This window comes from Chlamydotis macqueenii, chromosome 2, assembly GCF_036417535.1.
Source record: "Chlamydotis macqueenii isolate bChlMac1 chromosome 2, bChlMac1.mat, whole genome shotgun sequence".
Taxonomy (NCBI): Eukaryota; Metazoa; Chordata; class Aves; order Otidiformes; family Otididae; genus Chlamydotis; species Chlamydotis macqueenii.
In genome coordinates this window covers 93,832,855-93,845,261 of record NC_141557.1, presented here as the reverse complement: position 1 = coordinate 93,845,261, position 12,407 = coordinate 93,832,855, and the positions used below count along the sequence as shown (strand labels likewise).

The 12,407-nt window shown below is 35.3% G+C and overlaps 1 protein-coding gene across 1 annotated transcript in view; it reads left to right on the top strand.

The window, feature by feature from the left end:
- PTPN3 (protein tyrosine phosphatase non-receptor type 3) overlaps window positions 1-12,407 on the top strand; it is a 126,692-nt gene that overhangs the window by 106,648 nt on the left and 7,637 nt on the right. The window contains exon 24 of the mRNA XM_086740444.1: window positions 3,971-4,099. Coding sequence (XP_086596570.1) covers window positions 3,971-4,099 — 129 coding nt within the window. The remainder of the gene's footprint in view (window positions 1-3,970; window positions 4,100-12,407) is intronic.

Below are 12,407 nucleotides of genomic sequence, written 5' to 3'. Positions count from 1 at the left end.
ATATTTTGCAATTTTCTTTTTGTTATGCTTCCTTGAAAACAAACCATCTGTCTGATAAACAGAAATCACTGCATTGACTCCGTTTTGCTGATCAGCCAGATACTACATGCCGTCTTTTTTTCCCCCCTGAGAACTAATCTCCATGTGGCAGTTGCTCTCCTAACAATTCAGCAGACATCTGGAAGCTTTGAGCATACTGAGCAAAACTTGCAGTCTGCTTTCAAATGAGAGTCTACCATTGCAGTACTTACTAGTTTTACCGTGTCAGTGGTCAGAATTTAACCTGCTTACTTTTATTTATGTTGTAAGTTCTTTCCTAGAATTGCTTTGATAATTCTTTTAATTCTGTTTAAATAAATTCTAGCACTCCATTAATTTCAGAATAATACAGTGAAAATTAAAGCAATATCTGATGTATTCTGTTGTACTTTGATTTAACATATCCTTTGTAGTTTTAAAGATGAAGCTTTTAGATTATTAATGTACATAAAGGGATTGATTTTGAAGTTTTAGAAGCTGAAAACCGGACAGGTTTTTTTAAGAGATGAAGATGATGATGACTCTTGTATGCCTTCACTGTAACCTTTATCTGTATTTCCTATATGATCTGTCCTACACTGTCAAATTATCCTACACTTCAAGTTTATCTGGCGTCCCAGTCAAAAACTAATGTTTTTGGAAAGCAAGAGAGTGAGTCTTTGAGGTCCTAAACAGCATAATGGTTGATTTAAGTAGGGACAGTTAAGCAACAATGTAATTCCTTATTGAAATGTATGAAAGGAGTGTGAAAGCTGAAAAGCAACAGATCTTAACCATGATAAGGTTACCTAGCTGTTCATGAAGACAGACATTAGTGAACGTCACCTGGCACAAACATGCTCCTTTCATCTTTCAACTGAATTGTGGTCAAAATAGCTTGCTGCTTTCTTTTCCTTATGTTGAGGAGAAACACAAGTCAGTCCTAGTCTGTACTTTGCCCAGTGAGTTGGAACCTCCAAGGCAATTTGTGTTAGCTTCTAACCATCCTGCTGGTACCTTTATATACTGAACACTTTTTCTGAGTTTTGTTTACTTTCAGAGATGATTTACATTTGCTCAGTTTGTGGTTGAATTTTCAGGGATAGAAAAAGGTACATGTTCTTGCTAGAGTATCCCCATTACCAAATGCCAAGCCTTTTCCCAAACCGTGGAGGTTTTGCATGCTAGAATATCTTTTTCTATTGTGTTAAGGTTTGTATTATAGGATAAATTTTTTTGTGGGTTTTTTTTTTTTCCTTTACTCCAGCAATGTTCCTTTTTTTTTAGAAATGAATGCATTATTTTGGCTTAAATTTAAAGGGGAAAGTATTTCAAGTAAGTTACTATAGTAAAAGTTTCAGGCATAATGGTTAAAATTTGAATTTCAAGCCATTGCAAATTGAGCCCTTAAGAAAGGTAGAATTAAAGAAATTTTAACATTTCAAGATTTCCAGCTGTTACCACTCTGTATTAGTTTAAAAAGAAGTTTTAGAAAAAAATGTTATAGATGGCACAGGAAATGTTGGTATGTTGATAGAGAATCCAAATTAACTAAGGCTGAAATATGAACACGTTGGGCAATATCATTTTGTTGGGTTTCTTTTGCAGCTAATAAAAATTATTATTAAAATGTACAGGCAGTGAAGCGGACAATTTTATAGCTCAGGTGTTTTGATCGCACACAATTAAATTAAGTTTTCACTATAGTGTCTGGGGTGTTGTCAAGGTGATTTTTTTTATTAATCCCTTAGATTTTTTTAGAACTCAGTTGGATCTTTTTCTTTAGTCTGCCTTTCTCATAAGTCCAGTGAACTTGTACTTGGAAACTACTTTGCTTATATTTGTTACATGATGGTAATTATTTACAAGACTAGAGTTTCAGAAGTGGAAGATGAGAATATTCACTTACTGGGATGAAATGTTGAAACATTTATGTTGATGGGCAAACTTGAACTGTCTTTAGTGGACAAAGATTTCACTGAACTGGTATCTCATTGAAGTACTTTTCAAGTTCAGTCTATTCCACAACATTTCAGCCTTTGATTAGATAGGAAATGAGGTGGCAAACTTTCTATCATCGGCATTGCTCTAAGCTTACCTTTTAAAATGAGGAATAGATATTGGCATTAAGATTGTTTCTACAAAAGTTACATGTACACTAACTAGATGTGCCTATCTTATCTGCCTTTAGAACGTGAACCAGAAAAAGGAAGACTATTATTTCTACAATAGAGTGGTAGGGATCTGAAGATCAGCCTCTTCTACCAGCAGCAGAAGACAGGGGAGAAAATGATTCTTTATGGTTCTATGCAGAATTGATTAATCTATTTTATTTTAGAAAAGATAGGGTATTTCATGGGTGTAACCTTAATATTTGAATTCCACTTCAGCTCTCACTTGTATTTTGGTATAACTCAAACTGCATGTACAGTACATCAGGTGCATTCACATGCATGACTTTGCTTGTTACACGTTGGTAGGCTTGAAAGTTAAGCCATTATGGGCTTGCATGAAACCTGAGGCAGAGGGCAAATTACACTTTCCTGCATCAATACATTTGTTTCTGAGTTTTTGTTTATAAATTTAGCATTTGGATACAATTAGTCATCGAAGAGATCTCTGTCTTCAGTCTTCAATCTGGCATAAAATGACACACACACGAACTAAAGTTTTTATCAATTCTTCCAATTTCTGAGCTCAGTTTTCCCTAGAAAGTGTGAAGGACAACTTTCATTATATGTCCAAGTTACTGTGGATTGTTGTGCCTGCAATAGCTTTCTATGTATTATTCTTGCTACTAATGTTTGTAAGCATTATTCTGTGTTTTAAAAATATATTTGCCTTAAAACACAAAATACAATCAAATGGAAGACTGAAGATGTTTTTCCCATCCAGTGAATTTCTGTCAGAAACTGAAGTAACACATAGCTCTTAGTGGCCTGAAAACTAATACCTGAGTCAGGGAAGCAATCTTTAGAAGATTGATAGGGTGACTTCATTACATTCACCACTTGTTTTCAGGGAGAGGAAAACAGAAACTGTTCTTATGGAAGCAGCCAGACAAGTACCAGGCACGCTGAACTTCTGGAGGGTGTATGTTAAGGAGTGACAGTGCTGTTGAGTATTCCTTTTCTTGCTCCCTCTCTCTGCACAGGATGAGTTATCTCTTAGGGCCTCCAGAAATGGAGCCTTCCGTGCTCTTTCCCTCAGCTGCAAGACTGCAATGTTGGAACAGGGGGCAATAGACTGGTTCGCACTACTTTTTACATTTCAGCGTGATCTTGCTTCAAAGGTCTAAGAATAATCCAGGTTTGAAGGGACCTGGGGAGATATCAAGTCCACTCTTCTCTGCTCAAAGCAGGAGCAGGTTGCACAGTGTCGCGTCAGTTAAGTTTTGATTATTTCCAATGATGGAGATTCCACAGCTTCATAGGACATCTTGCTTCTGTGCTTGACCATCCTCATAGAAATTTTTTGCCATATCTGATCAGAATTTCCCTTTTTACATATTTTTTTTTTAATCACCTCTTGAACTTTCATTCTTCACTTCAAAGAAAGGTGTGGCTCTGTCTTTGCTATAGCCTGCTATTAGGTGGCTGAAGTTAGTTGTAAATGTGTCCCCTACACTTTTTTTCTTAAGCCATAATAAATCTGTCTGCTTCTCATCTACATTATGCCTTGAGAAATCTTTTTTAGCAATTGCACATAACTGCCAGACAGAAGCATCTTGCATCCGATTTACCAGAATTTTTATTATAAATTACTACAAAAAAATAGGTATTTTTTCCTATTTTGTCATGTTTTTTCCAGTTTGGCTGTAAACACCTCACCAGCAAACAAGAGTAGATTTTATACTGCTCCTTGAATTCTCTGAACCACAGCATAGAAGGAGAGGCTGCAAACAGAGGTGCCTGTATACAGTCTTTATATGTGTGCTTTATTTTCTTTACAGACCAAATGTCATCAGTATTGGCCTGATCCACCAGATGTAATGGAATATGGCCGCTTCCGTGTCAGATGCCACTCTGAAGACTGTACGATTGCTTATGTTGTTAGAGAAATGGTGATTACAAATGTTGAGGTAAATGGCTGTTTTCTTTAATTATCCCCAATCAAACTGAATAACTACATGTATGGATAGGTAGATATACACTCTGTCTGAGCATATCCCTCTGTGTGAATATACACCTGTGGATATATATACACATTTTTATAAAACTATGATGTATGTATTATATGAATTAACATAGTATGATTATTTCTTTAGAGCGTCTTCAAAAACATGCTTCTTGAAGTTCTGTAATACAATAATACATTATGCTGTAGAGATACTGTAATAATCTTCATGAAGAATTTTAGTGCTTTTCTGTAAATATTTTTGTAGTCATTGATTCTTCAAGTATTTCGATTTTTCACTTAGAATTTTTTTCTAAGTAACTGTGCTTTTTCAGGGATGAAATATGGGCCACTTGGTTAATGGCACATGCAGTTAGCACAAAGAAGTGAAGTGTACTAATGGTTTTTTTGAGAGAAGGTGCAGAACCTCACCGGTTTCTTTTCATTGTCTTTAGGCAGGTTTTAAAAATGAAAAAAAAATCCTTATATATCTCAATTGAAATATACTCAATTTATGTAAAGTACTTGTATTCTGTAGCTGTTAATACTTTATGCTAGTGGAAGAGTTATAAAGCAAAGAGAAAGTTGAATATATGGAATGCTTCTTGAATATCAGCTTGTGCTGTGAAATCTATGTTCAGATCACATCTAGATTTCGCACAACCTGAATACAGGGGATGAAGTATGGCTTTTCTTTGTAGGTTGTCCTACATTTCTTATACATTTCCCTGTTGACCTCTCTTCCAAAATTCTGTGGTCCCAAGTATTTTACAAAAACATGAAGGATTTCTACTATCATAAGAAGTCACTGTGTACTGGCCAAATGCTAATTTACAGTTCCAATACTACTCAATCTTTTAAACTTCTGTATATTAAGTAGATTTTACTGTTACTAGATTTGCTAGTAGTAAGAAAAAGGAAATAGCTGTTTTAAGATGTAACATTTAACCAATGTCCTTACAGCAAGATGGCCAGTCCTTCAGTGTCATAAATTTGTAACTGAATCTGTCACTTGACTGTACGTCCAAATTTGTTTTAATGTCATTAAGATTTCCTTTGTAGTCATAAACATGTGAGATGCCAGTAGTTAAAGGTCTTTCAATTAAGATGGTTTACAGTGTTTCAGTTTCTAGCTCTGAGAAACTATCCAGTCGTGGAGCAGCATGACTTTGGTTCTGTTTTTCAGCCAGTTGATCTGTAAGTGAATAAACCTGAATGACAACACAGAAGAAATTAACCTCATTAAAGCAGTACTGCAGGGTATATGTAGACAAACTTTTAGTTCCTGTCACTCAAGTCACTTAACTGCTTCATGTAAATATTAGTTTACTCTTTTCAAATACTTGTTCTTTTTCTTGGTTAGTATTTGTCAAACCAGTACATAATTTTGAGTAGATTCACCAGTGACTATTCAATATAAAGTGTTTTATACTGGTTCTCACTTCAGGCGTCTATTTACTAGCATGTGTTAAGTCAAAATCCTAATGAGAATAGGGCAGTCAACTTTTTTTAATACAGGTTTAATCTTTTTGAGATAAAGGTTGTGTGAGAATACAGTGTGCCTTTATAGACATGTTAACAGGTGTGAAAGTTACAAGGATCTTCAACTGTGTAAGCTGTTTCATGGTAGCTCTCAGTTGAGAACATTGTTTTGAATGCAAAGGCATATGCTTGCATAATTTCATCTAGTTTATAGAGAAAAGCATGCTAATGCTAGTCCTAGGTGGATGTGCGCTTGTTGCGGTGAGGGCAAGGTTGCTTTGAGGGGGCCTTTTTGTTTGGGTTTTGTTTGGTAGATTTTTTTTCAGTAAAGACTGGTTTATTGGTACACTTAAAGTGGCTGCAGTAAAAAGAACACTCAGCATTGACCTGTTTGTACAGTAAAAATAGGACCATAATAATTGATAGCTTTTTGTGCATTTGGCATTTCAGATGGAAATAACCTTTGTAGCTTGTTAAAACGTAGTGAAAGAACTCTCTAAAACACTGAAGTATCTCCTTGTTTTACATATCATTTGAGCTGCTTCCTTAAAGCTGACCAAATGTATTCTTTTGCAGGCATCTTGTGTTTGAGTAGACTTTGCAAAGCTTTATATGTACTACCTCTCCCAGATACTATTGTTGTATTCCTTGAAGAATACATAAAAAGTCATCTGAATTCCACCCAGGGTTTTATTATTCCCTGAACTAATGTAAACATCATTGATCAGGTCTTCATGAAGACAAGTAGCTTTTAATAGTAAGGTGGATCAAGCTTCCAAACTCACAAGAAACTTGATTTCTGTTGGAAAGGTGTATTTGTGAAAGAGTTTACTGTGAATTAAGTTGCACAGATTTCAAATCTGCCTTTAGGGGAATATACCTCAAAAGAGAAGTTTATGAAATGATGCCCTTGGCCTTTTGTTCAAATATGTTCAGAAGACATGAAGAACAAGAAACCTTTTAGGATTTTTCTGACACAGTTTAACTCAGTGCTGCTTTACCTGTCATTGAAGATCAGCAAATGACTGCAAATCTGTGAAATATTTGTGGCCTTCCTAAGCCTCATGAAACGAAATAAGGATTATTTTCCTGCTTTTTATTTTCAAGACCAAGATTGAAGGCTATCCGGTAGCAAAATGAAAGAAAAGCAAATAAAGCACCACGTTTGGTTTTTTTGAGGTTCGCTTTTTTTTAATTATTTTTTAAAAAAGCTTCAGGACCAGAACAAACAGACCAAAGGAAAGAAAATGTGTGCAAACACAGAGCACTATTTGGTAAAACAAGATAAATATTTCTTTTTAATCATTGAAAAAATACCATGGGAAGCCTGAAGCAAACTTCCGTTCAGTTTCCCTTAAGATAATTGCTTTGCAATATATCATTGTCCATTAAATCTCACCAATTTCATCCAGCTATGTTTTGAAAAACAACCCTTTTTTGCTGCTTTCCCTTGTTTAAACAAGCACTTTTCTTTATTTCGGTTAAATGTAACTAGAACTCAGCCGTGGAACTTAGCAAGGCTATGGAGATGATACTTCCTGAAGCATATTATTCACATAACTTTGAAGAACTCTGCAAGTTTGGTTATTTTTATTCTGCCACATCTTACGCTAGTAGTTGCCACACCTTTTTCGGTGTTTCCAAAGTGCCCTGTCATGCTCCCACCTGATTAGTTTTATTAACTAAACTAAATAATTCAAACAAAAAAAAAAAAGTTCAAGATGTTCAAAAATTGATTTAATTTCATCCTTTAAAGACAAGTTATACCGTTGCTATAATGAATGAGGACCACCAGAGAGCACTTACCCCTTATAAACAACCCAAGTCTAGATAATTAAGACAATTCCTTGTGTCATAATTTGGACTATTTAGCATGATTGTACAGACAATGACAATGCAAATAAAGGGATTTGGGGAGATGAGCTCCTTTTTAATTTAGAAGCTGTCACTTTCCATGGACATCACGATAATGGAGGGGATGGTTTGAAGAAAAAATAAAATCAATTGATGCAGCAATTCAAATGAAGATTAAGCATGAATTCATTTTGCTAAGGAAGGATGTTGCTGTTTGCTGAAGGGAGGAGGTAGAATTGCAAGATGAAGAATGACTGGTGTCTTTCTGTTTGTGAATGACCAGCGTGTAGGCCTTCTAGTGACTGTGTTAAGTCGATATTAGATGAAACAAAGGCAGCAATGTAAATGAGTATACTGCCAGCACCTTCTGCTATAAACAGATGAAAATATAATCTCTGACTTTACACATCTTAATTGTTTGGGCTGAGGCTTTCCACACCGTTTGTCTTCCTTGCCAGATACATGTCATACAACAGTTTGTGGAAAAATTGTTGAGTTTGCTCATGTTAAAGATTCTTAGATTGGTCACTGGAACTTTTGCTTCCACACAGTAAATGAGACCTTGTATTTTCTCTTTCCAAAGAAATCTGTATAAATTCAATCATGACATAGATGTCTTGAACAAACCTGTTGCACTGCAGAGGTATTTTAAAGGCTTCTCTGAAAAATGTCTGCACTGAACATGTTCTGTTGTATCAAGTACTCGTGGTAGAAGAGAATGAGTTGGTTTTGGATGATAACTGAAGAATGAAAGTAGATTAAAGGTGTTATGACAAGGGTGTACAGAAGCATAATGAGGTAGGAACAGTGGTCCGAAGAAATAACCACTGTCTACTCTAAACTTAGGCCTTAACCTTGATCACTAAGTTTTGGCTTTCATGGTACATTGTGAAGCCCCCCCAGGAAGAGTATACCTCTTCCTGCTGGAAGATAATAGGACCATTTAAAGGTTAATGTATTTCTACATAGTGAAATTTTCTTTTCTTTTTTTTTTTTTTTAATTGAAGATTATATTATAACCTAGATCAAAAAGGACACTAAATGCAAAGGTGAAATGCAAAATCAATTGCTTGGATTTTAACAAAAGTCAAAATTAAGGTTGACCTTTCAAGCCTAAATTTCCTTCTTTCTATATGAGTATTATCTTTCTAAGCTGTGTCTGTTGTTTGTCTGAAGAACAACTGATTCTTTTATTAATCAGGGAGAGTCATTTTAGGAGAATGAAACAAGGAAGCCTACCTTTTGGTGTAATTATAAACAAGACTACAAATTGCAGAAAGATGAAGAATGGATATTTTTGTGGCTGAAGGTCTTGATAATGAGATTGTTATATGTGTTACAGCAGCCATTTGAGGCATTACCTCTGACAGTCCTATACTTTGTTAGGAGTTGCATTCCCAATGGCAGACTTAGAAAATATCGTGTGTCTTTAGCCTGTATTTTTGAGCAAAATCCAGGATGCCAGCGTAACCGCGAGGAAGTTACATTTGCAGTAAGATGTCTTGCGTTTTTATAGGAGGGGTAGGTACAATACAGTTGTTTGGGTTTTTTTTTCTGATATCTAACCGTTATCTGGAGGACAGTAACAAATAGGTTGGGACAGATACGATGTCTTAGACCTCTGCAACTCCTTGCTAAGTAAATATGGGTCAACATGGTGAAGCAGCTAAATGACTGATGATAAACTGGGCAAATTACATAATTCAGAAATGTCACTGGAGTCTTTTTGACTCTTTTTTTTTTTGAATGCACCATTTTAAGCTGATTTGTGGAAATACCAAATACATAAATTCAAATGAAATCAGTCCATGTGAGTGCAAAAAAAATTACATATTTTTGGGACGACAAGATGCGTAATGTTCAAGTTAGGCAAACGTAGTCACAAGGCCATGAGCAAATCTTACTGTCTTACTTTCTGTAAGTTTAGGCTTATAAAGCAGGACTAATAAAGCCAGATTTTATAAATATAAATTCTACATTTATCAGTCATTAGGATTCTACAATAATGACTGTCATTAAAAATCGCAGTACAAAAACCATAAATTTGTGGAAAGGATTGAAGCTAACTTGCAGAGAATAATGATTTAGACAGCAACATGAGTATAATAAGAAGCTACCTCTTTATTTTCCATTACCAGGATTGTACAAAGAAGCAGGGTCTGGCAGAAATAATGTGTTTAAAAATAATTATTCTTAATAGGACATGTACAGTGAGGCTATCTATGGGACCAGTAATTATAATTCTGTCACTTTTTAAAATGTATGAGTGCTAGATTTTAGTAACCATGATGGTCTTTTAATGGAAGTTGTTTCCATGTGTCGTGGTATTTGGCTGACATTTTCTGAATTTAAAAGCTGACTTTCATTATGAGTGTAAAGACTTGAAGATGTTATACTAGAGGAAAAAACAAACCAAGCCACTGAAAATTACTTAAAATCTAGACTTCATCAGAATACTGGTTTTATATCTTCTGTGTGAGACATAAAAGTATTAGAATTAGAATAACTAGTTCTAATGTATATGAATATATCTACTGTACACTACATTTAACTTACTAATAAAAATTAAGTGTTTAAAAACACTTGCTTTTCAAAACGCACAAGTAATGTAATAGTCAAGATTTAACAATTTGAATCACCTCAGAAGAGCCCAACCAAAAGAATCCAAATTGATAATATCAAAACACAACTAGCTAAAAAACTATACTGAAGCTTGAGGCATACCTGGAATAATTAACAAACAGCTGTGTTGGTCTCCAGGAATGAATAGGACATGTAACAGAAAATTAAGATGATCACACCAAAAGAAGCAGCTCTGAGGACTAACGGCATGTTCTTTCAATGTATTCTTACTCCAGAAAGTCTTATGTAACATGCTTGGTGTAATTAATGTCTATGAACTACTTAAAAAAAATGCAGCTCTCTAGATTTGAGCCTGAATCACTGATAGGTAAAAGTTAAGTTAACTCTTTCCTCTTTTCTGAGACTGTAAAATGGCTTTTGATGCTGCAGATCACTGTGAGTGATCCTCGGGCGTGCCATTGGCATTTATCCATGATGCATGGCTTGAAGTTCTTGATACACATGGACGATATACAGATCTTCACTCGTGGATCATTTTAGAATGAATTAAGTCTTTGTCTCACCCAAATGCTGTAATTCAAATGTCTCTAATTTAAGAGAATCAGCTCAAACTTACATGTAATTGCTGCACTGTCTCATTTCTCTTTTGAAGAGGTTCTGAGTAAGCACACACAGATTTGCAAAAGAGGACTTTTTAATGACATTTTCTTGTCATGTTTTTGTGTTTTTCAATCTGTGGCATTTTAGAAAATTTTCAAGTGTAATCATTTCATCAAGCTCAGCTATGTAATGGCAGCAAAACTGAGTAGAAAAAGGCTGTGACTTTTTTTTCTTGCAGAGATCTTAGTCATGGTGGGGTCTTTTGCTGACTTGGATGATAGATCCCAATACAATTTGTATTGCAGTGAGCTTGGTCATTGATGGTAGATTACATTGTCCACTTGGGCCTTATGCTAGGCTGATTGCTCAGGCTCTGCCTTTAAGACACAAAGTATGAGCTGTGTTGCTTATCTTTGTGTCCTTGGAGGCAATTGTAAATTTCTGCAATTACTTCGACTGGAATAAACGCATTTCTAGGACTCTGCTGGTACATAGGCAGTAGTTATTTTTGTCTTCTGTGTCTTACTAACCTGCTCCCTGGGAGTGAAACCACTTGAAGTGGAAGAGGAAAGCAAGCAGTTGAAGGCATTTAAAACAGGCCATGTATTTCAGTATTTGTGCACTCAAGGGAAAAGGAAAAAAAAAAAAATTCTTCAAGTAACTAGCATCATGAAAACATTCTTGCGTGGACCAGTAGGGAGAGGCCAGCTTTTATAGACTAACACAGTGATAAAGGAGAGTTTTATTTCAGTAGTGTGTCAAATGTTAGGTCTAGTAATAGACATGAATAAAATGCAGCTAACAGTTGAACTGTTGCTAAATGTGTGGAAGAAATAAGGGAACGATATGATGACTTGTCTCCGTTTGTGAAGAGTGAGATGTCCTCATTGTGTGATGCAGCAGAGCTCAGGAGCATCTTAGGTTTTTTCCTTCCCACCTTAATCATTGGTTACATTTGTAACATAGCAGTTGAGCCCAATGTGAAGGCAAGGATGATTGAGTGATTTCGTAATCAAAGTTAACAAAGAGCTAAACTGAAACAATTTCTGTAAAACCGTTTTTTAGGTACAATTGAATGAAAAAGAGCTTTTCATACAGAATCTTTTAACTAGTTATATTGCTTCCATAAAGAAAAATGTTCTTCTGTAGGTTGTACAGAAGTCATTCATAGATGTACAATGAATAAGAGTATATGAACAATACATATATTGTTTTCTAATAGAAACCAGAGCTAGAAATGTTGCAGGCAACTTTATATTATAACTGAATCTATTAGCACACACAGACATGCATATTTAGAATAGATCTGTAGCTGTACTTTGAGAGATTGATTTGGATTGTAGAATTAGATAAGAATGACATTCGGTTTTGGTTTTTTGGGGTTTTTTTTTTTTAGTGGTAGGGCTTAATGTGCTGCAGGTAATAAGCAGATGATATGCACCTTACAGCATTGAAACAGTATGCAAGCATAGCGTTCCTTGATGCTATAGTCTATATACAGTCTCATACCATCCTGTTGAGCTGCGATTGTGTAGTCCCAAGACCCTGTTATTTTGATGTTGTTGTGAATAGTTCTTTTGCTGTTTTCAGCTGTTTCTTCCATCCTATTCTGAACTATTACAGAATTATAGAATGATTTGGGTTGGAAGGGACCTTCAAGCATTATATAGTACTATTATGCATAAGTTTTTTGTAGCATTTTTACCTTGGGTCGGTCATTGATATCAAGGTATAATAGGTCAGCAGCGAATAAA